The sequence below is a fragment of the Macrotis lagotis genome, chromosome 1 (assembly GCF_037893015.1).
Source record: "Macrotis lagotis isolate mMagLag1 chromosome 1, bilby.v1.9.chrom.fasta, whole genome shotgun sequence".
NCBI lineage: Eukaryota > Metazoa > Chordata > Mammalia > Peramelemorphia > Peramelidae > Macrotis > Macrotis lagotis.
Genome location: NC_133658.1, coordinates 275,063,351 through 275,088,071, shown reverse-complemented (window position 1 = coordinate 275,088,071; position 24,721 = coordinate 275,063,351). Strand labels below are relative to the sequence as shown.

At 40.5% G+C, this 24,721-nt stretch overlaps 1 protein-coding gene across 4 annotated transcripts in view; it reads left to right on the top strand.

Annotated features, from left to right (window-relative positions):
• The window catches only part of UCKL1 (uridine-cytidine kinase 1 like 1), a 41,356-nt gene that overhangs the window by 5,044 nt on the left and 11,591 nt on the right, over window positions 1–24,721 (top strand). Inside the window, exons 1-8 of one of the 4 annotated variants that reach the window (XM_074210522.1) lie at window positions 2,348–5,566; window positions 13,887–14,074; window positions 14,624–14,730; window positions 16,054–16,224; window positions 17,892–17,963; window positions 18,605–18,794; window positions 19,905–19,966; window positions 22,113–22,129. In XM_074210522.1, coding sequence (XP_074066623.1) covers window positions 5,499–5,566; window positions 13,887–14,074; window positions 14,624–14,730; window positions 16,054–16,224; window positions 17,892–17,963; window positions 18,605–18,794; window positions 19,905–19,966; window positions 22,113–22,129 — 875 coding nt within the window. In that variant the 5' untranslated portion in view covers window positions 2,348–5,498. Of the gene's footprint in view, window positions 1–2,344; window positions 5,567–13,886; window positions 14,075–14,623; window positions 14,731–16,053; window positions 16,225–17,891; window positions 17,964–18,604; window positions 18,795–19,904; window positions 19,967–22,112; window positions 22,130–24,721 lie in introns of those variants that run through there. The other 3 variants (XM_074210520.1, XM_074210521.1, XM_074210519.1) reach the window with 3 other exon arrangements.

Genomic DNA, 24,721 nt, shown 5'->3' with positions numbered 1-24,721 from the left:
GAGGGATGACCTAGATAAAGTGCCAGCCACCGACTCAGAAAGATGTATGTTTAGGTCTTGCTTCTGATACTTAGGACTGTTTAATACTAGGAAAGTCCCTTAACCTCTCAGTGCCTCCAACTGACTAAACCTAAGCTGCATTGGTAGAGGGAGTTTTCTCACCAGGATTTCTTTACTGCCATGAAATCACAAGTCATTGTCCAAAAAAGGAAAAAACGGGTTTTTTTTTTTTTGCAAGGCAATGGGGTTAAGTGGCTTGCCCAGGGCCACACAGCTAGGTAATTATTAAGTGTCTGAGGTCGCATTTGAACGAACTCAGGTCCTCTGGACTCCAGGGCTGGTGCTTTATCCACTGCACCACCTAGCCGCCCCAAAATGAAAAAATATGATAGGGTTTAATAAATTAACAGTGCATTCAGAAAGTAGAAAGTTCCTAACTTGCAGTAAATTTAAATAAGTTCAAAATTTGGCCCATTAAACTGCTAATTGATGTTGTTAATAACGACAACAATAAAGGTATGTGACACTTTTAAGTTTTACAGACTATTCTGCTTCACTTTTTTTGGAGACCTTGCTGAAAAAAGCATTCACCAGAATTCCTCATGGAACCTACTAGGGATGACAAGTGTTAAGAAGAAATTTTTTTTTCAGATAAAAATACAGTTATAGACTTCAGAGCAGTAGGAAAAGAGTGTAGCTTCTGTCACCTTTCTATTCTGCCTTTTCCCTATCCCTATCCATCCCTACCCATAGACATTATTTCCCATCTTGAGAAAGAACCCTTGAAAGTGTCTCTTTGCAGAAATTTTAAGTGTTAAGATGTATCCATCCTTCATCAGTGCAGGTGTGATCTACATTGATGAGGGTTGTGTTCCAAAGGGACAATGAGATGGATGTATAAGGAATCAGATTGAGAATAAGGAAGACCATATGCCCCTGATACTGATGTAAGCTTAGTCCATTGTTTGTGAATGGGTTGGTAAAGTTTCAAGAGAAACATAGAGAATTCTTTTTAAATAGATTATTTTCTCTCCACTTGCCCCTCCTCACTTCTGTTAAATCTCTTTATTTTACCTGTGACCTCCTGTCCATCCATCCTTCTGAGCCCTTCCTGACCTAACTTCCCACTCTAACTTTACTTTCCTTCTTTCCTAATCTTGAATTTAAATTGAACCCTTTCAATTATATTGCTATCTTTAATTCTAGAATCTCTTAATCCCTTATCCTCATGTCATTGAAGCTTGCCAGGCCCAAATCCTGAGTTGCCCCAACATCTGCCTTCCCCTTTCCTATTCTTGTGCTGCTGATCAGCATTAGAGCAGATAACACAATTGTGCTGTGTCCACCAGAAATTTATATTAAATTAAATTTCAACTAGGCCCTCAATACTGTAAAGCATTATTTTATTCTTTCCTATTTGGTTCTCTAGTATGCTTTTATCCTCCCCTAATTGATTGTCTCTCACCCTACTTCCCTGAAAGTGTCTGTCCAATTTTTTTCCCCTTTAAGCCTCCTACACCATCCCTTCCACATAGCAAAGGATTTTACTACTTGCTTTTACTGAGTAAATAAACATTCTTCATAAACTTCCTCTTCTGTATTCTATAGATCAAAATGCCTAAAGATCCTTTCTGGTTCTGCTCTGACAAAGCGATGGCCTTTCTCACAAGACCAGTTTGTCAACTTCTGCCTTTGACTCTGCTGTAACAGTTTACTTTCTCTATTATCCTCTCCTTTTTAATCTTAGATCTCTTCTATCTATTGCCTCCTTTCCTGCTGCCAAAAATCCTGCCCGGGTTTCCCTCATCTTTAAAAAATGTTCAGTAGCTTCCTCTGAAACTATCACCTTTCACTTGATGTGGCTCTTTGCCTTCCATAGCTACGCTCGTAGAAAAAGCCATCTCTACTACTTGCCTCTATTTCCTAGAACGCTGTGGCTCTTGACACTGTGATCCACCCTCGTCTTCTATATTATTTATCCTTTCTGGGGTTTTTTGACACTTTAATTTTGATTGTCTTCCTTGTCTAGCCACTCTCCAATCTTTTTTTTTGTTAGATCAGGATTCATATCCTATCCCCTGTGAATATTCCCCAAGGTTTTCTCTCTTCACACTCTCTTAGCAATCTGATCAGCTCCCATAGGTTCAACTATCATCTCTGCTCAAATAACTCCCACATATTTAGATAGAAATCTATGTACAATATATCTATATCTTTTTATATCAGTATATAACTGATATACATATATATAACATAGTTATATGTAACTGTTATATATAACTATACATATATAACTGATATGTGTATATGTATGTATAACTATTATCAGCTGTGTAGATGTATAACTATGTCAGCTCATACATATATGTATGACTATAACAATATTTCATGAGCTTCAGCCCCACATCACCAGCTGCCTATTGAACATCTCCAACTAAGATGTGCTGTAAGGATCTCAAATTCTCAAAATGGAACTTCCTTCTAAACTCACTCTTCTTTCTCAGTTCTTTATTTCTGTTGAGGGCAACACCATCCTTTCCATCACCCAGTTATCTTTGATACTTCATTCTCACTCCCTCTTCATTTTTAGTCATTTCTCCTGCCTCTTGGGCATCCCCTTTACCCTATTCACACAGTCCCTACTGTCATCACCTCTTATCCAGAATATTGAATTCAGTAGCCTCTTCATTGACCTTTCTCCAGTCCATTTTTCACACAGCAACTAAATTGATATTCTTAAAACCTAGGTCTGACAAATCACTCCTCTACTCAAGAAGCTCTGATAGCAAGGATAAAATACTGCCTTTGACTTAAAACCTGTCATTCCAGTCTGATTTTACAAGACTCTTGTGGCACAAATTATGCTCCAGTCAAGCTAGCCATCCACAGCAATTCCCCTCTCAAGAGCCTTGCTCTCCACTGTGCAGGAGGGCTGACCTCTGCCCTTTAGAATCCCTACCTCTGTTAGTGCCTTCTCCACTATATGGACATTCTGTACCTAGGATGTGCCTGACTACTTTCATGTTTGTCTTCCCAGTTAGAGTGGGAGCTCTATGAGGGCAGGTACTGTTTGGGCCTTTGTTTGTATCCCCAGCACCTAGTGGCAGGCTATTTTCTTTCAGGGCTCACTTCAAGGACCTTTCTTTGATGGCTTCCTTCTTGGTCTCTTCCTCTTTTACTTTGTAGGTATTTTTGTTTATTTCTAAGTGTTCAGGTTGTCTCCTCTAATAAGAATTATTATCCCATTCTGAAGACAGGGACTATTCAACTTTTGTCTTTTTATTCCCAGCAATTAACAGTGTCTTGCATATAATGAGTGCTTATAGATAAATACATGTTGAATGAATGAATGTTGAGGCTATGAAGCTTCAATAACTATTATTTTTTAGACTCCTAAATTAATCCTGTCAGCCCACTTTAGTCAAATTTCAAATTTCCTCTTGTCTTGGTTTATTCCTGTCTCCTCTTCAGGAATGATGAAAACCCCAATTCTCTAATTTCATTCATTCACCTCCCCCCCATTTAAGCAAGAGTTACTAAGTGTCCCTGTTACATGAGATACAAAGTTTGGCCACTAGAACTTTCTTGCCACTCATACAAGTCTAGTGGAGGCTAAGATACAAATGCTGATAACTAATAATGCACAGTAAATTCAAAGACAGAAGCAAAGTTATTCATGGCTACACTTTTGCAAAGAAGTGGAAGTAAAATTGATTAGGAAGTGACTGAACAATGAATTTCATGAAATATTGTGCAGTAGAAAGTGATTATAAAGAATTCAGGAAAAAAATGTGTGGAGAGTTGTGTAAATGGGTGTCCATTAAAATAAACAGAATGAGGATCCATAATGACTCCAGGAATAGAAATAAAAACCTCTTTTATAAGGAAGTCAAACCCAGAGTCTTTGAAAAGTCACTAATGGTCCTGGACAACAGTCAGTGAAACCTACTTTCCTTCTCTGGGCAGAGAGCAGGGGTGGAGGAGGGGGCCCGAGTCCCCCCAACCTTGGTGCTTCCAATCTGTTAGTCCTCCCAGTCTTTTATTTTGCTACCGTGAGGGTAGGGTTCATTTTGGTGGTGTTAGGGTAGGGAGAGGCAGCCAAAAATGATAGAGCCAGAGCTGTCAGTAAAAATGACTTGTTAAAAGGACTGAAGAGAAAGCTTGTGTTCCTCTTGGCCCTTGCTGGAGGCCTATTCCAGCCAGAACCTCCATGTACCTTTTGCCATTTAAATCTGAAGTGCTGAAATAAAGATTTGTCAGCTCAGCAGTGTAGCCCCCTGGGCTGCGTGTGCGCTGGGCTCCAAGAGAGCTTAGCTGCAGCCTCTAATTTAGCCCTGCAAACTCAGTTCCCTTGGCACCAGGACAGCTGAGGAGAGCAAAATGCAGGGAAGGAGAAGAGGAGAAGAGAGAGGGCAGCAGTTATTCTTAGTTGTCATATTGCCCCAGCCCAGAGTGTAGAGTTTCATGTTTGTTTATGCCTGGTTAGAGGCACCTTGGAGAGAGGGAGGAGCTGACAGAGAGTGCCCCTGGGTGGGGGCCTTTGCCGGCACTGACATTGGCTCTGACCGCTGGAGTTGGAAAGTAGCTTCCTGCCTGAGGCACTGGCATCTCGGAGAGGGAGGGAGCAGAGTCCGAGGGAAGGGAGCCCTGGGGGTTGATGTTTATCAGTTTTGCTTTTCTAGTGCTTATGCAGCTCTTCCTGCTCCTGCTTCAGAGGGGTGGAGCAGAGCTTAAGGAAATGAGCTGCCTCACCAGGTGGGATTCTGGCCCCAAGACCCTTCCTGGAGTTGCCTGAGCTGGTGACTCAAACAGGTTCTTTGGTCCTCTTCTTTTCCTAGAAAAAGATTTTCTGCTGGGACTGCTTAGAGGCGGACACCCAAGCAATATCAGAGCAGAGTTTGGAGAGTGAGGGGAAACCCCAGATCAAGGCATATCTTTGGCAGGTCACAGCCAGAGGGGCAGCTCTGTGAGGTGCTACTGGTTTGTTGTTGGGCTCTTGTTTTTTGGTATCTTTTTTAAACCAAAGTCAGTGCTATTAATATCAAGTAATGAACGTAATCTCTTAGCTAACTTATCCTCTTATGCTATTGGCTTATGCAGGACATTAAAGTCAGAGCAGCACATACTGGCTTTTTCCTAATGTGGGTCCTGTTGCCCTTACATCTAGCACATCAGAAACATTGAATTGCATCTTAAAGAAAATCCAAATTCCCACCTTCCTCTGCTATACAAGGTTCCTGAATCATTCCCTTAAGTCTCACCTTTAAAAAAGCCAGTCATGGAGATGCAACCCAGTCAGCTCAGAACTTCTCCAGATTTCATCTGGCAAAATGTTATTTCAGGCTCAGAGAATTGTAAGTCTTGGTGAAAGAAACGGGGAAGTTTAGAAGTAGATCCTCTTGTACCTTACTTAGGAGGCAGACATCAGATAGATCTAGTTATCTCAGCGCATCCTGCTTGATCCACATCATAGTCCTGTGATTCCTACAAGTTGGGGAATGAGCAGCCCTCCTGGTTACCCCGGGATCAGGATATCAGGGTGCTGGGCCCTTGGAGCTGAAGGCAGGTAAGTTTCAGAGTTGTTTTATTGTTATTATTGCTGTTGGATTCAGAGCAAACCTCCAGTTGGAGTGTTGTCCAGGAGCTACTGGTGTGAATGTATCTATGGAAATCTGCAAACAAACTGGCAGCAGCCAGGTAAAGATCCCTCATTCTCCAAGACAGGGGTGGCTTGTTTTCAATGCCAATTGTTCTTTGCAAATTTTTCTTGTGGCTGGCATTTCTCGTTTGGTTTTCATTTGGTTTTCATTTGTAGCTTCTTTTCTACAGGCAGAAGCATCTTTGAAGAATTTGTAAATGAGGGTAAGAAAAGATCCCCACATTATTTTTCCACAGAAAGGGAAACTTTTCCCCCAGTGAGTAGATCAGGCAAACTTCTTTATCTGAGATCACAGGAAAACTTTATTTCTCTTTTTTGGAGGGGAGAGGAAAAAAGCCTAGGGCAAATTTCATAGTCAGAATAATAGTTCTATGAACATTTACAAGTCTCTGGATGGGAATGACTTTCTCTCAGTTGTCATTGGCCTACCTCTTTTAAATTGTGGAAACCTGATCAGATATTTAGTCAGACCATTAACTTTCATCTTTACCAGTGTATCCTCAAGATGGACTGCTATTGGAATAGTCCTTGAAAGGACACATAGGATGATTATTAAAGAAAGCTCAGTAGGACAAGAAAATAAGAGGAAGACAGCTGCAAAACTTATTTGTGGGGGATAAAACACCCTAGATTTGATGGTTGACCTAAAGAATGATTGGTTTATCAAATGAGAGAAGAGACCTTTTTCCTATTGGATTCTTAGTCCTCAGTAACTATAACATCTGTATTTTGGAGAAATTAAATGTTTAAACTGATCATATTAATTAGTGAAATTCAAGCAAATGTCACTAAAAAGGGTTGTAGTTATCTCACTGCATTTATTTCATTGAGGATAATAATTAAATGAAGAAGTTGAAGTTGTTCATCTCTGAAGAGACTTGGGTGTCAGGGACTGAACTAGAATAATTGTTATCTTCCTGTTTACTATTTTCATGGAACATTTTAGAAATGGTCTGCCATTGCCCATCTCTAGGACAAGGACAATGACACTATCTCCCACCACTCTCCTCCTGCAGCCCTCCACCCTGGCCAAAGTTAGTGCCTTCCACACTTGGACTCTCTCTTTAGACACCCATCATATCTCTTCTACAGTCCCTGTGAGGTGACCAGATTCAGTCTTCCAAGCTAAAGGGCAATTAAACTGACTTTAATGTCTCATGAAATCACAGAATGAATTATAGGATTCTAGAATTCACTAGAATTTACTAAACTAAAGTCTTAGAGATCTTCTAGTAAAACCCCTTGATTTTACAAAGGAGGAAATTAAAAGTCCAAAGAGAAATGACTTGACCAGAGTCACACAGCTGGAAAAATAGAACAGTGTTTTAAACCCAGGACCTCTTACTCCAAATCCAGCACATTGGTTATCAGGCATTACTCTGCACTCTCTGTGTCCTCAAGCATTTAGAAAGGGGAAAGGGAGTCATTAAGATGTCATCAAGAACATTTTCACCTTGTTTCCTTTTTGACAGGATTGCTAGACTAGTTTGGAGGCAGTTTGATAGAGTGGTTAGGATGCTGTTTGAGGTAAGAAAGACCTTGTTTAAAATTGTGCTTCCTGGGGTGGCTAGGTGGTTCAATGGATAGAGCACTGACCCTGGAATCTGGAGTACCTGAGTTCAAAGTCGGCCTCAGACACTTAATAATTAACCTAGCTGTGTGGCCTTGGGCAAACCACTTAACCCCATTTGCCTTGCAAAGAAAAAAAAACCTAAAACTAAAATTGTGCTTCCTGAGGTGGTGTGAGCTGGAGCTGTAGGCCTCAGGTGTTGCCTACACTAACAATCACAGAGTCCCATAGTGAGGAGAACAAGAGCTAATATAAATAGTACTTTAAGTGCTTCCCAGCCCAACAACTGTGGAAGGAAGGCACTGCTATTCCTGTTATATACATGAAGAAATAGGCATAGGGTAAGTGATTTGCCCAGGTTTCCGTGACCAAGGAAGTATTTGAGGCAGGTTTCCCTGACTCCAGGCCCAATGCTGTGTTCACTTTACTATCTAGCTACCTTTGAGGAATGCTGTAGACAGTATGTCTATATTTCAGCAAAGCATTAGACAAAGATATTTTCCTTGTGGCAAGATGGGAGAGGCATAGACTAGACAATAATATAGTTAGGTTTATTTGAAATTAGTGAATGATTAAACTGAAAGCCTAACCGTAAGTGGATCTATGTCAGCTTGAAGGAAAATCTCAGTGGAGTGCTGGCACTGTAATTTTCAGCATTTTTCTTGAGAAACTTGGATGAAAGCACAGATGGCATGATTATCAGATTTGTAGATGGCACAAAGCTGGAGGGAATGACTGGCACACTGGATCACAGTCAGACCTATATAGCCTGGAACTGTGGAATTAAGCTAATAAATATGAACTTTAATAGGCATGATTGTTAATATGTTTACAAAATCAATTGTACAAGCATAAGCTGGGGAAGTTGTAACTAGACAAAAATTCATTTTTAAATGTTCTGGAGATTTTAATAAACTTTATCTTTAATATGAATCACTAGTGTGACATGCCAGTCAAAAAAAACTAACATGGTCCTTGGTGGCAATAATAAAATATGTAAAAATGAAGGACAATATAAAGAGGTAAGATAGACTATATTCTATTCTGGTCATAACATATCTAGATTGGATCATTTCTGGGTTGTTATTGATTGAATTATTAGTTTTGGTTATTGTTGTTTACTCATTTTCTGTCATGTCCAACTCTTCATGATCCCTTTGGGGGGGGGGTTGCTTTGCAAGGCTATTGAATCAAGTGTCTTGCCCATGGTCACACAGCTAAGTAATTGTTAAGTGTCTGAAATCGGATTTCAATTCAGGTCCTCCTGATGTCAGGGCCAGTGCTCCATCCACTTTGCCACCTAGCTGCCCCAATTTTTAGATATTTTTTAAAAGCTTCCCTCTAGAAATCTATCTTGCCCTGGAGAAGGATGGGAGGAAAGGGATGGGATGAGGGGGAATGAGGGGAGAGAAATGGGGAACAGATGATAGAAGAGAGAGAAGATTGTGGGAGAGGGTACTTAGATACAACAACTTTTTGGACAGGGCCAGGATGAAAGGAGAGAAAGAATAGAATAAATGAGAGTGAGGAGAAATAGAGTGGAGGTACAGCTAGTAATAGCAATTGTGGGAAAAATATTGAAGCAACTTCTCTGGTGGACTTATGATAAAGAAGGCAACTCACCCCAGAGACAGAGCCATTGAAATCTGAACACAGACTGAAGTACAATTTTTTCTCTCTCTCTCTATTCTTGAGGTCTCTCATCTTCTTGGGGAGGGGGGGGTTTATGTTTTTTCTTATGTTTACTCTTATAACATTCAATTTACATCAGTATATGGCATGGAAACAGCCTTGGGGGGGAGAATTGTAGAATTCAGAGCCGTGCAAAAAAATGATGGGTATGTATTACTATTGTATATAATTGGAAAACAAATAAAGTGTTAAAATGTTTTTTAAAAAAAAGCTTCCCTCTAATTAAATCAGGCTAAAACTGAAATGCACTACTTTGCAAAGGTAGGGGTCTTCCTTTTACATTCCTTTACATTCCCTATCACTGGAGATTTCAGACAATTTGAATCACCATTAGTTGGGCTTGTTTTAGGATTTTTTTTTTGCAAGGCAGTGGGGGTTAAGTGGTTTGCCCAAGGCCACATGGCTAGGTAATTATTAAGTGTCTGAGGTTGGATTTGAATCCAGGTACTCCTGACTCCAGGGCCAGTGCTCTATTCACTGCGCCACCTAGCCACCCCAGTTGGGGTTGTTTTAGAAGGAATTCCTATGCAGGGACCTCAAGCTTCCTTTCAAATTCTTGTTCTGTGATTTTATGAAAGAAGATCATTATTGACAAAGGAGATGATACCACTTTGATTTAGTGAAGCACCCTGGATTATTGGTGCTCCATTTAGCCTTGCTCCATGAAAATAAATAGGATAGCTATCAAGATATTGTTGTCTTTTATTCCCCTCATTTTTCAACATCACCTTATTTTCCTTCTCTTGATAGAGCTTCTTTTGAAACAAAGGAAAGCAGTTGCACCAAAAAAACAATCAGCACAGTGACCTGAACTATCTGCATAAGTGCAGTAAAGTTTTAGTGTCAGAGCATCGCTATATACATATATATCCAGCCTGCCTGTCTCCTTTTTTGTACCAATGTTTGTCTCATGTTTGAAATGCCTTCATTGTCATCCTTTGTCAAGAAGCTAAAATGAATATAGTTTCTATAGTTTTGAAATGAAAAGGTTAATTTCTGGTGTTCTTAACATGCTAAGAAAACTCATGGAAATAGAGTGAACTATCCCCTTAATCTGGAAAGGGTTCAACAAATTCAAATTATCCAATAATTGATCACAGGCTGTTAGGTTCAGAGAACTCTACAGTTCTTAGGTTTGAGATGTTTTTACCTATCCCTTGGAATATAGTAGATGTTTCTAATTATTTGAAATATTGCCAAGTAGAAGAAGTTTAGTATTGTTTGCATGACCTCAGAGGGCAGAATTAGGAACAATGGGTGGCAGCCATGAAGAGGTAAATGCAGGATCTAAGGCAAGAAACAATCTAGAGTCAGCTGCCTTGGGAGCTGATGGATTCTCTCTCAGCAGTTTTCAAACAGGGGGCAGCTGGGTGGCACAGTAGGCAGAGAACCAGCCTTGGAATCAGGAGGATCTGAGTTCAACTCCAGCCTAAGATACTTAATTGCCTAGCTGTGTGACCTTGGGCAAGTGACTTAACCCCATTGCCTTAAATAAATTTAATTTTTTTTTTTAAATCTTCCAACAAAAACTCAATGACCACCTGCTTAGTGTGTTGTAGAGAGGCTTCTTGTTCAGGTATAAATTTGTACTGAATGACATAGAAAATCTTGTCCCGCTGTGAGATTCTGTGATTTTTTTTTTCCAGTAGGGCAAAGGGCTATAATAATGGCTGATAGTTTCCAGGACTAAGATGTGACTTACCCACAGCAACTAAGTCACTGATCAGCATTACAAGTTACCTAGCTCACCTCCATCCTGGATCTCCCCTGTCTCTTTTCCCATTCAGGGAAGAAATTTTATTTTTTTTCTCTCCTTGTGTTTAGAAAATAGTGAAGTCAACCAACCTGCTTTTAGTTATAAAACATCTATTCTTCAATCATCTTTACATCAGGACATCTTTGTTTGTGTCCCAGCCTCACCACTGATGTCAGCCCTCCTTTGGGAATGGTGCTAGCTAGTTAATTGCTGCCTCAGAGGCACCAGAGGTTGAATAGAGCAAAATATATTGGCTAATTGTTCTGATTTTGCTCATCCATTTTCTGTTCTGTTTTTGTTTTTCTCTAAGGAGATGGGGCAGAGGGCATTTCTCATCAGATATTGATGAATTTTTTTTTAATGCTACCTAGATTTTGAATCAATTTTCTGTCCTCTCTTAGCTCTTAAACCCACCTCCAAATATATTTAAAGTGAATAATAAGGTGTGATGGCTCCTCTTATTCACCAATTTCTGAGAAATCCAGACCCCACCCCCACCCCTACCCTAGCCCTCTGCTTCTCTCAGTCTTATTTTTTCCCTCTGCTCTCAGTGGGATCCTCTGGGAATATTGGCATTTCAAAACAAGAAGAGCTTGGGTTTTCCCCAGGGCCCTACTAAGCAGTCGTCCTTAAAAATTACAGCATGAGTCCATCATCTCCTAGCTCTGAAGCCAGAGCCCTGCCTGCTCAGCCTGGAGAAGCATTGCTCTCCTGTGTTACATGACAGTTATTACTTGAAGATCAGTCCCTATCATTTCAATGGAATACTATTCTGTGGCTATCACTGAACAAAGTATAGGAGGAAGAACTAAACAGACAATTTCCCAGGGAGGCTAAAGATCTGAAAAAGTCAAAGCCCTAATTTTGGCTGTAGGCAGCTAAGATGATGTGAGGAGGGGAGTAGATTTTAGACTCCTGAAGAAAACTTATAGTAGAGCCAATATATTCATCTTTATAGGAATCCTTTGCCAAGGAGTAGTGCTGAAGGGGTGAGGCACTGTGGGAAATGGAAGCTACTGGTATGGAGAGTAGGAAGTTACTTGGGCCAAACCAGTATGCCCAGTGAAAATGATACACTCTGGCCAGGCCTGTGCCACAAGGAAAAAAGGAGCTGGTACTACTCAAGTCTAGGATGAATTGCTGATCTTTTTAATCCTCTGTCTTACAACTGTGCCTCTCTGACAAGTTCAGAGAAGCTAGACCCTGACTTGCCCATCAGACAGCCAAAAGTCTTCTGCTCCTTCCTCTTCCTTTTGCCAACTGCTTTCTTCATAAGCAGTTCCACTTTAGTCTATGCTAAATAGACCCTAACACAGTCTTGGGAAGAACTGTCACTGAGTCATTAAAACAGTGGTGGTGACTTAGCTGAAACAAAGATGCTTCTTCTAATGACTTTTGCTATAATTTCTTTAGGAGAAGTTCGTGCTAAATAACTGTTTTCATATAGCTGGAAGGGTCCTCAAGAGAGATACCCAGTCTCTCTATTTCAAGCTGGCAAACTGTTAGCCTCATTAGATAGACAAGGAAACTGAGGTCTAGAAAGTTTAAGTGACTAACCCAAGGTCATACAGCTAACCAAATCATGAAATGATGGACTAGATTTCTGTTTTCTTATGTCCTAATGTGTTGTTCTTTTCATTATATCAAAGGAAATGAATAAGTAGGACCCTTTTGAAAAACTTAAAAGTCTTGTGCAATGTGATTTCCCTTCTCATCCATAAGCCCATCTTCACCACTAATCACTATATATCTTTATAGGAATCAGTACTGTGCAGTGGAAAGAATATTAAACTTAGGATGGACCTGAGAAATAGCTCTGGGCCTCAGTTTCTTCATCTGTAAAATGAGAGAATTAGATTGATTTACTTCTGAGACCTGCCTCTTATCTTTAAATCTGTGATTCTAAGAAATTGCCTAATCTCTTTAGTTCCCAAATATAGTGATATCTATTCTCATGTCTTTAAACTGGGATCCTAATTTCTCATTCCATATGATTATAGGCAAATCTGTAACTCCTTATGGCTAGATTTTTTACCTAGTAGTGTATTTACCAAAAATAGACAATTAAATGAGATTATAGTTCGGAAGAAGGATTAATAAAGTCCATAATTATCTCTGGGTGTTAGAGAAATGCTAAATGAAATCAGATTGAATAGGAGTGGGCAATTGACCTCTTTTTCTTAGGAACTTTCACAAAGTATCAGATGTGGAAAGGAGATTTCCTGTCAGACCTTTGCAGTAACTCTTCATCTGAATTCTCATGTCTTTTTTCTTTTTTAATATTTTATTTATTTTTCCAACTACTGGAATGGCAGTTTTTAACACTCATTTTTTTTGTTTGTTTTTGCAAGGCAATGGGGTTAAATGGCTTGCCCAAGGCCACACAGCTAGGTAATTATTAAGTGTCTGAGACCGGATTTGAACCCAGGTACTCCTGACTCCAGGGCCGGTGCTCTATCCACTGCACCACCTAGCCGCCCCCAACACTCATCTTTTTGCAAGTTTTGAGTTTTAAATTTTTCTCCTTTCCTTCCTTCCCCCTCCCCTTGGCAGAAAACAATTCAGTAGATGCCATATATATATATAAATAATCATGCTAAATATAGATTCGTGTTAGTTATGTTGTAAGAGAATAATCAAATCAAAATAGAGAGACAAAAATAATACATAAGACAACTTTTAAAACTTGAAGTTAGTTAGTTTTGGTCTTTGTTTAAACTTCATAGATCCTTCCCTGGATATGGATGGTATTTTCCATCACAAGTCTTTTAGAATTGTCTTTGCTTATTATACTGTTAAAAGGAACAAGTTCATCATAGTTGATCACTCTATGTTGTTAGTTCTTCTGGTTCTGCTTACTTCACTCAACATCAGTTCTTGCAAGTTGCTACATTTTTGTATGTGTGGGTTTTTTACCCTTTTTCGTGATCTTTTTGGGATACAGATAAAGTAATGGTATTGCTGAATCAAAAGGTATGCACAGTTTTTTGGGCCTTTTGGTGTAATTCTAAATTGCTCTCGGTTCACAATGCATCAATTTCCCAGTGTTCCCATATCCCCATATTGGCTGATCTGATAGATGTGAAGTGTTACCTCAGGGTTGTTTTAATTTGCATTTCTCTAATCATAATGATTGAACATATTTTCATAACTATAGATAGCTTTAATTTTTTTCATTTGAAAAGTATCTTTTTTTTTCTTGATAACAGCAGTGCTGAGTCTCTAGATAGACTTCTCCCTCCTGTGGGCACAGGCCGATCACCACGAAAACGGACTACTAGCCAGTGTAAATCAGAGCCACCCCTGTTGCGGACCAGCAAAAGGACAATCTACACAGCTGGGCGGCCTCCCTGGTACAATGAACATGGGACTCAGTCAAAGGAAGCATTTGTCATTGGTAAGTCTCAAATGCTTCTGAGAAACTTAAAATGGACTTTGCTCTGGCCAGATTGTTACAGCCTGAAACTTTAATATTGCTGACCCTGGGTTCTTATCTCTTTGGGAATTCTTTCATGTAAGGATCACCATGTTTTCAGCAAAAGACTACCTTCCCTTTGGTTAACTCCCAGATTCCAAGAGTCTCCCATAAGTGAGTCTATTTTGCAGCCCTGTTGGTAATAAGGGAGTCCTTTGATAGACTGAAAGACCCTGTACTTGTTGAAAATCTGATTTCTGATCATCCAAACAATATTGACTTTTTGCTATTTGGTTTCAAATTCTATATAAAACCCTTTTTTTCATTCTTGTTTGAGCAATCCAAGACTAAGAACCAAAGTCTTAGGTTTACTTTGTGTTCAGGGGCCTTTTTATTAAGGTAATAAATGAAATTATATCAGGTCTTCCAAGACTGTGTCATTTTTTTTTGGACATGAACACTAAGGGATGAAGATTCAATTAAAGAAATAAAGCTCATTTCTTTCTTATCACTTACCCTTTTCCCTGACAGGCTTGGGTGGAGGTAGTGCCTCTGGGAAAACTACTGTGGCCAGAATGATTATTGAAGCTTTGGATGTCCCCTGGGTAGTTCTACTTTCCATGGATTCCTTCTACAAGGTAAGCCATATACAATCCCATTAAACAAGCTAGAATTGATTAGTCTGCTTCCTTGGTAAAGAATCAGAGACATAGGGAGCTTGGGTTTTATTCCTAGTTACATAATGTTGGGAAGAGAGTTAAGGCCCCTACTTAACTAGAGAGGAAAGAACAACTTATATGTTTGGAGACTGAACAGATAAGATGATATCATTTGAAGAAAATGTGGAGGGCAGTGGATGTAAGAGAGGTTCAAGAAAGAAACAGGAAATCACATTAAATTGAAACCTGCAATATTTTTTCTCAGTAGCTCATTTAATTTGTATTTCTTCTGAATTCTTTCCATACCAAGTTAGTTGTAGCTCTATAAATGACCAGCTTTGTAGTTTTCTCCACTAAGCCCTTTGATTTCTTAGAGACTCAATCCCTCTTCATAGGATTTCCAGCAAGAAAGTCACTTTGTCATACGCTTATAGTAGACACCTGCATGTGTCTTCATATGGAGCCACACACAGCTGCTGGTTCCTGTAGCCAGAAAGGTGACAGTATGAACCAAGTGTAAGTTGTCAGACAGGTACATGCCCTCAAATTGGTGTGTTGGAGAGTGCCATCAACAGGCTTCCTATATTAGTCTTACTCTGCCTGCCCTCTCAGGAATGATGGGCACTCACCCAGTTTCTCATCTGTTTTCAGACAAGATTCTTTTCCCAGGAGTAAATTATGTCTGGCTCCCCTCTGCCCTGTACTAACCAAGTAAACAACTAACGGAAGATGTCTTTTTTGGGTGATCTGGGCTCATTGCTTAAGTTTTCATCAGAAAGAAAGGCATCTGGGGTGGTTAGGTGGCGCAGTGTATAAAGCACTGGCCCTGGAGTCAGGAGTACCTAGATGCCTTTCTTTTTTTAAGGTTTTTGCAAGGCCACACAGCTTGCAAAAACCTTAAAAAAAGAAAGGCATCTAGGTGATTCATTGAATAGGATGTTACACTTGGTGTCAGGAAGACCAGAGTTCAAATTCTGCCTTAATTATGAGCATTGAAACTCTGGGTCTGTCATTTCACCTCTCTTTGCTTCAGTGTCCTCATCCGTAAAATGGAAATAATAATAGCACCTCCCTCCCAGGGTTGTTGTGAGGATCAAGTGAGATAGTCATTGAAAAGCACTTCGCACAGGGCTTGGCACCTTGTAAGTGCTGTTATTATGAAAAGACCCTTCAGAGACTATTTTTCTCCTCCTCAGCAGAAGCTCTCAATAAAGGTTTTCTTCCAATGCTCTCTCTCTCTGGGGGCGCAGCTCCATCCTCTCTCCTTAGTCCATCCTTGAGCCCAGACTTTCTCTGTGACAGGTACTTACCAAGCAACAGCAGGAGCAGGCAGCCAGCAATGACTTCAACTTTGACCACCCTGATGCCTTCGATTTTGACCTCATCGTTTGTACCCTCAAGAAATTGAAACAGGGGAAGAGTGTGAAGATCCCCATCTATGACTTTACCACCCACAGCCGGAAAAAGGACTGGGTATGGTTGGCTACAGAAGAAGGAGCCAGAGCTTCCCAAATCCAGTGATACTCTTGACCTTAATGCTGCTTTCCTGCTTTGTTTGAGATCTGTACTCTGCAGGAAGTAAATGGAGAAAAAAGAAAGTAAAGTACATTGTGGGGTGTCATTGAATCTCCCTCAGGCCCTGCCTCCCCAGTGTTACTCAGTGAAAAATCCCATCCCACCATCAAATTCTATGAGAGGTTCTTGGGCTAGAGGACTGTCTAGACAGCTTTGTGGATTATTTCTGCTTCTGTCTGGAACTTTAACAGGATTTTAGATTAAGGAACTCCATTCTTGTTTGTTTGTGAACCAACTAGTCTCATTTTTCTGAGAGGATATTTTGTGAACCAACCAGTCTATTTTCTGAGAGGAAAAGATATTCCCCATGACACCTTGGGTCCTCATCATGATCTTCAAAAGGCAGAAATGCTGTAGTGGAGACTCTTGCTGAGACACAGGTTTAAAAGCAGTTTAGTCTTGATGTGGGGGGAAATCTTCCTGTCAGATGTAACTATTTGAGTGGGAGTGAGGGTGAAATGGATCCTCTTCCTAAATGACTAGTTCTTCCTCAGTGAAAGTTTTCAAGTGGAGGCTAGTTAGTTCCTTCTGTAAGAATTATAGGGGATTCCTGATTGTGACAAATTGGACAGGATGTCCTGCAGTACCTTCTAACTCAGCCTCTGTTAAAGATGTTGGAGGACATGAGGTAGAACTGAAACAAGGTTGAGGATCAGACTATTTCCTGGAATGGTGTTTGTGTCAAACATAACAGGACTGACTGAGATTCCATGTGTTATGATCAGGAATCCTGAGGGAGGGAGTTGCTTGTATGGTACAACTGTGTTAGAGCCTGGACCTAGAGTTTAGGAGCAAGGAGAGGATCCTTCCTAAGAATAGATAGAGTTAGGCGGCTAGGTGGCACAGTGGATAAAGTACCAGCCCTGGAGTCAGGAGTACCTGGGTTCAAATCTGGTCTCAGACACTTAATAATTACCTAGCCCTGTGGCCTTGGGCAAGCCACTTAACCCCATTTGCCTTGCAAAAACCTAAAAAAAAAAAGAATAGATAGAGTTACTAAGGATTAACAGGTCACCTTGTCTAAGAGCTGAGATGAAACAGGCAGGCAGACTTTGGAATTCCTAGAGGGAGAACTGAATCCTCTGCTAGAGGTCTTGGCAGACCTTTTTTCCTCACTGGCAAGGGGGGTTTATGCTTTTGACATGCCAATGAAGTAAGGGATGGACTCTCCAATTCTTGGTGCTTCCCTCTAGTCCCCACTTCCTGGTTCTGGGTCACATTTGGCATCCTTTCTCATTTCAGGCAGAAAACAACATGTTTCCTTAATGCCCTTCTTCTTGAGAACACTTACAGAGCCAAGTGAATCTTGCCACCTTGTGAACTTGGTTTTGTTTTTTGTTTTTTGCCTTGGGGGGCATAATCTAAATCTCTCTGCTCAATAGATCTGGCTCCTAGTTGTTTCAGGACTCAGAAGGATAATGGTTGCATGTTCTTAATTGGCATCTTGATTGATTTGCCTTCTCACTGAATTTAGTGATTGATAAGCTTCAGCCAACAGTGGTCCTCTTCATTTTCTTTTGTAGTTGATGAAGAAACTTTCTGACAGATTTGTGATTATCTTGCAGAAAACTCTGTATGGGGCCAATGTGATCATCTTTGAGGGAATCATGGCATTTGCAGATAAGCAGCTTTTGGAGGTGAGTGTGAGGTGGGCATGCATCTGGAAAACAGATGGAGGGGGCACCTACCTTGGGATCCAGTAGCTGAGGACCTTAAGGGATTTACTGCCAGTTGCCAGGTATTGGTATGGGTGGAGGGGGAGGGGAGTTCACTGAAAGGAAAGAGTCAGGCTTTGTGGAAAGTGGCCAGCACCATGTCCATGTGACTGCTCTGACAGAGGCAAGCAGGGAGGATTTTGATGATGTAGCATATAAAGAAGCTTTTCTAGGGTCCTGATTTCAGGCTGTTACATTACTATAGTGCAAGGAAGTCATTGGGAAATTCCACTACAGTCTGGAGATATGACTCCTGGCTAGGAGAGGAAGAGGGAAAAGAAACTTTGGGTACCCCTGTCCCCTTCTTAGAATGACTTCTTTTAGGCTTGCTGTAAAACTGACAATCTCTACCATCCAAGATGAACCTTGGAAGAACCCTCCTTAGGAGTTCCTGGGGCTTTCTGGTCTGGGAAACCAGAGGGTTCTGTTAGTGACTGACCTTGTTCATACATTGTGATCTTCAAATGACCACTCTGATCACCCTCTCCTCTGCTCTGAGTGAGTAGTCCTACTGAGCCATCCTTCAATAAAGACATCTTACTTCATTGGGTCTCTTGCTTTAGCTCTTAGATATGAAGATCTTTGTGGACACAGACTCAGACATCCGTCTGGTGCGACGGCTGCGAAGAGACATCAGTGAGAGGGGCCGGGACATCGAAGGGGTCATCAAACAGTACAACAAGTTTGTCAAACCAGCCTTTGACCAATACATCCAACCCACCATGCGGCTTGCAGATATTGTGGTTCCCCGAGGTGAGTCACCTCAAATGCCAGCTGATGTTGGTTAGAATAGCTTTGCTCCTCCTTGGAGAAAAAGTCTGTGCCTCCCAAGGGTTGGGGAGGGACCTTTGGAAGCCACCTCTTCCCAGAGTTGAAGACTTTTCTTCTCCTTATTTCTTCCTGATAGTGATCATGCTACTGTCCTTCTTGTGCTTTTCCCTTGGTTCATCTGTATAAGGTGCTACAGAAACCCAGGATCCTGGGACCTCATTCATATCTCAGGCCCTTTGGGAACTGTTCTCTCATCCCCTCTCCAACTTCTTGCACTTTTATTTGGGCCATCTGTTCTTATTGTTAATTTTTTGATTAGTCAAATGAATGGTAGGTAACTGTATTCTCAGTTGTCTTGCTGCTTCTATGTATGAAAACACTAATTTCCTTTCTGAAGGATGTTTCTTTCATATACCTAAAGAAAAAGTCCAATTACCCCGTTGTTTGCCCTTAAAGTAGAAAATAGAAAATTGAGATGGGTAGTCACTAGTTCTTTCTTGAACTAGAAACCCAAGGTTTGTGTACCTCTCAGTGCAATTGCCTGCTTCTCTTTGCCAGCTGCTGTGGTCCTTCTGGGAGTCAGAGGACAGAAGTTGTGTTACTTTGGCAGTTGCTTGATTTCTTTTTTTTTTTTTAAAGGTTTTTTTGCAAGGCAAACGGGGTTAAGTGGCTTGCCCAAGGCCGCACAGCTAGGTAATTATTAAGTGTCTGAGACCGGATTTGACCCAGTTACTCCTGACTCCAGGGCCGGTGCTTTATCCACTGCGCCACCTAGCTGCCCTGGCAGTTGCTTTCTTTAAGTAGAAGTCACTTCATCATTTTAGCCCAGGCAGTCCCTTGTATCCCATGCCAGAGCAGTAGAAAACCCCAGTAATAGCCAGTGAAATTTTTTAAATTTGTATAATCATTGCCCAAGAATCATTTCTGCCTGATACCCTTCCCCACCCCAGTCATTTCAGCAGCATATGGGAAATGAATGCTGAGGATGGATAGGAAGGTAGCAAAAGTCATCCTCTCAAAAAATCTGATTTCTAGTCCTTGTGCTCAAAAATACTTTTTAACCAAGCATTTTTTTTTCTTTTGTCCCCAAAGGGAGTGGAAATACTGTGGCCATTGATCTGATTGTTCAGCATGTCCACAGCCAGCTGGAAGAGGTGAGCTCTCAGTAAACCAAAGGGGCCAACAGAAGGCCCTCAATTAAAAACAGAGGCTTGGACCTTGGGCATGGTGAGCTGCCTCATTCACTGTTTCAGATCTGTATGAAAGTGAAATCCTAGCCAGTTCTCTTCCCCTATTGGTGGCTTCCTGAGGCTCACCCCATCTCTACAGTTGTCTTCCTCACTTGTCATGGCCTGAGGAGTATTGTACCTTTCCTCCATTTCACATAAGGAACAGTGGGAACAATGGCAGAACCAGGTCATTCCTGCTCTCTCTCCAACTCCTTCACCATATATGCCATCCCTATCATACATGTTTTCAAGGCACACCAAAAATATCTCAGTCCTGCTGGATTTGCTGTTTGTTCATTTTCACTTTTCAGGTCTTCAAAGAGTAGATGAATATTCCAAAACACTTGAGCATCATTATTTTCCCCATACCCACTGGCATGTTGGGTGCTCATAGGCATTCTCTGGTCATGGAGATTTATGTTTCTCAGAAATAGCAGAGAATGACTTGGGTTCTTCATAAATTAAAAACATAATATCTCCCAGAGTTTACTTATTTTATATCATTATTTTAACCTGGAATTGTGTTAAGTGAATGCTATTCAAGGAAAATCCCAATTTTTAAAAAAATTTTCTCAGTAATGAATGGGAGGTATTTTTTTTTTACTGTTAACTCTTCGTTGTATCAGGGCACTTTTTGAATTTTCTGAAACTATATTATGGCTGATAATATGATAACATAGTTTTCTGGTTTTATATATGGCCTGGCACACAATTAAGATTAGTAATTTTGGTTGCTCAGAGAAAAGTGGCTGAAGGCTTCCAGAGTTCCAAAGCTACCCATACCTTTAATAATCTTGCATATGTGTCATATTGAGTCTTTATCCTAGTCACTGACACAAACATAGAGCATTTTAAAATTGGTCCTCCTAATATCCCTATGAAGTAAGTCCTATAGTTATTATTGTCTTCACTTTTTAGATGAGAATACTGAAGCCTGGGGGGGGTGGGGGAAGTGTTTTGGTCATGGCCAGATAGCTAGTAAGTGTTGGAGGCAGGAGCTGACCAAGAGTCTCATTGGTCTCTCTGGGCTGGATAGAGGCTACTCTTTCTCCTGAGCCATGCTGCCTTGTGGGTCTCCCATATTCATCAAGCCATGCCTTGGTTTATAAGCAGCTTACTTACACTTTAGCCATGGTGGGCATCCATGAAATCTATGGGAAAGCTTCCTACTATCTTTGAGGTGTCCGTTTTGATGGGATATCATCCCCCTTCTCCCGTCAGCCCCTGTCCCCTTCCCTCCACCCCACTTCCTTCCATTTTCTTAACCTGTCTGAGTTATCTCAACTCCTTGGTGTCAAAATACATAAACCATAACATTAAATTTATGAAATTTTAAACAGTCATTTCAGGGTCTTCTAAACCCTGGGACTAGGTCCTCTAGGAGTGACCTCATAAGAGAGACTCCTTTATTGCTTTTGATGTATTTTTCTACCTTGAGAATATTGCCTTGAGGTTGTTCATAGCACTAACAGCTGGGCATTGTACCTAAGGACCATCCTAGTCCCCTCAACAATGGATCATTGTGCTAAGCAGTGAGTGAGACTTTGCCTCAGAGAATTGTCCCCTGTGTTCAGAGTTGACTGGCTTCTAAGGTAGGGACCCCCACCTCCTAGCTCAGCCTCCCACTGGCAGCTGCAGGACATTGTGTTAGACCTCTATTTTTGGAGCAATCAGTGTCATCTCCTAACCTGAATCGCAGTGTCAGAAGACATGCAACAGGGCAGGAGAAGTTGGATTGGGAGGTTTGGATGCCCAAGCTAGTCACCTAGTGACCCAAAAGCAAAAAGATCTAAATCTAGCCAGTGGAAAATTTCTCCCTTGTACTCATGCTAGACTGATGGTCCCCAGTCCCTGAAATTTGGCTTAGCCATGTGCTTGCTGTAAGGACCAAGAAAATCCATGCCTTCATAATGGCTTTTATATCTTATATATTATATATGAGTAATGTAATGAAGATGTAGAGAGATTTTGTTGTGTTTTTCTCTGTCTTTGAAAAGCAAAATAATGCCTATGTTGCTATTAATGATGTGTAACCCCAATTGCATTTTGTCTTTCTGTGTTGCTGCCACAGCGTGAACTCAGCGTGAGGTAAGAATTTTAATGTTGTCCTGTCTGCAACATTTGAGGCATTTCTAATACCTTGGCTTGAGTTGTTAGGGAGGACCAACATAATTAAGATGTATTTCTAAAGAAACCAGATTTTCCTGGTTGATAGTATTCTTGGTTAGTATCACAATCTAATGGATTTCACTGGGCAACTAGTCCAGTCAACTGAATTCAGAGGAAGAACATGGAAACGCAGGAAGGGTATATGATTTGCTCATGGTTGCTCATGGATCCATTCTGAATCCTGTCAGAATGAGCCTTGCCACCTAGCTTCTAAAGGTTCAATCCATGAAGAACTCTTTACCTTTTCAAAGAGGCAAGCAGATTTTTTGACTTATTCGTTTCTTACACATGTGGATGCAAACAGTACTTGTTGGTCCTTTGAGAAGTAGAGAAGATCTTTTGTTTTTTGTTTTTTGTGTTTTTTGTGTGTGTGATGGTTCCTGCTTCTTGCCCCAAGAGATTGTCTTCATTTTAAAAAAAAAGTCATGACATTGGAAATTAAATTGGGTTTTTCCATTCTGAATCCTGTCACATTGGCAGAAAATACATTTTGCTTTCAAAGATAGTAACATGAGATTTCTTCCTTTGGGTCTTTGAATTTTCTCCTTTTATTTTATTTTTATTTTTATTTTTTGCAAGGCAAATGGGGTTAAGTGGCTTGCCCAAGGCCACACAGCTAGGTAATTATTAAGTATGTGAGGTCAGATTTGAACTCAGGTACTTTTGACTCCATGACCCATTGTGCCACCTAGCCACCCCCTGGGTCTCTAAATTTTCTCCTTTTAAGGAGATTTTGACTGCTTTATGGCAAAACTTTGATGGCTGAAGTCTGATTTTTAGAGCTGAGACATTTTAAAGAGTAAATGTAATTTTTTTCAAATTTAATATGGAAGAGAAAATAATTTCTCATAATTCTTTTTGATAGCAAAAGTTGCTTGAAGTTAAAACTAAATTACTGACCTGTAACTCTTTCCCATTAGGACTGTCTGTTCAAAGTCCAAGGAAAGAGTAGCCAAATAGGGACCAAACAGGTAGAACCCACCCACTGATTCCTTCTTAGCCAACCTTAAGAATTAAGCCATATACTAGGTAACAAAGCCTGCTGAACAGTAAAGTCCCTGAGGGTCTCAGAAAAAGAACCAACTTGCTCTCTGCATGTAAACTCATTTAGAGCTGATTCCTTAGCTATCTGTGGAATCTCTCAAAGGCCTCATTTGGAGCTGATTCCTTAGCTATCTGTGGAATCTCTCTCAAAGGCCTCCTGGAGAAAATCTCATTAATGAATTTAAACCTTAGTTTCATGTTTAAACAACAGCAACAACAACAACTAAGAAAAAGCCTGGGTCAATTATTGTGGAAAAAAAAGTACAAACAAAGTTTTCCTAAAAAACAGTTATAAGTAGAGAAATAGTTACTCTTTCAGAATCATTGGGAATGTTCTCTTGGGAGAATCCATAGGTGATTGTTGTAAGTAGTTGTACTTTCTTTGAACAACTTGAAGAAGCTTTGAGACTTCGGGATCCATTTAGAATTCAGTGCTTGAAATTACCTTTAAATTAGACCATGTGATTCCACAGTTTATAGCAGCAAAGCCCCTTATTAAGAAAAATGTCCTTCTGGCCTCAAACACTTAATAATTGCCTATCTGTGTGACCTTGGGCAAGTCACTTAACCCCATTGCCTTAAATAAATTTTGTTTGTTTTTGCAAGGCAAATGGGGTTAAGTGGCTTGCCCAAGACCACACAGCTAGGTAATTATTAAGTGTCTGAGACCAAATTTGAACCCAGGTACTCCTGACTCCAGGGCCAGTGCTTTATCCACTGCACCACCTAGCCACCCCACCTTAAATAAATTTTTAAAAGATTTTTTAAACATGAAAGATATCCTTAAGGTAGTATTGCCCCTTACCTTCAGGGTTACAATCATAGCATTTATTTTGGTCCAGAAAATACACTGATAGAGGAGTTGTGTCGCAATAGTAGCAGAACTCATGGTCCTCAAGTTTGTAGTCCAAAACATAATTCTCCTTAGGGAGGAGCCCTAAAAATACCAAAATTCTACATTAATGGTTCAGTTCAATAATGGATATATCAGCCACAAGAGCCGCTTCATATTTGAAATGCCTCTTAAATGTTCAGTCCTTGTTTCGTCTGCTTAGCTCTTTGCTATAGTCTGCTTCCTGTAAAACTGCATGATGCCTTTTTGAGGTACTTTCTGAGAACTGGTCACCTCTCAGATTTTATTTTATTTGTTCTTTGTTTCCTTTTTTGTTTCCTATTCTGCAAAAAAAAAAAAGAAAGAAAAAGAAAAGAAAATAGTTTCCAAAGTTTCAACTTTTAGAAAGTGTCTGAGAGCAGCCTGCTGAATTTTCCATTCATTGGTCAGCCACCAGGAAGTGATGGCAGGAGGCCCCAAGTACCTTCTTCAGACACAGGAAATGATTACTGTGCTTGGGAGAAGTTCCTTCCAGGGCCCCTTGCCCGATACATTAGCAAGTAGAGGCATCAATGGACAGCCTGCAAGGACATAGGACTCATGGTCTGGTCTACAGAATTTTCTAAACGCTCGAA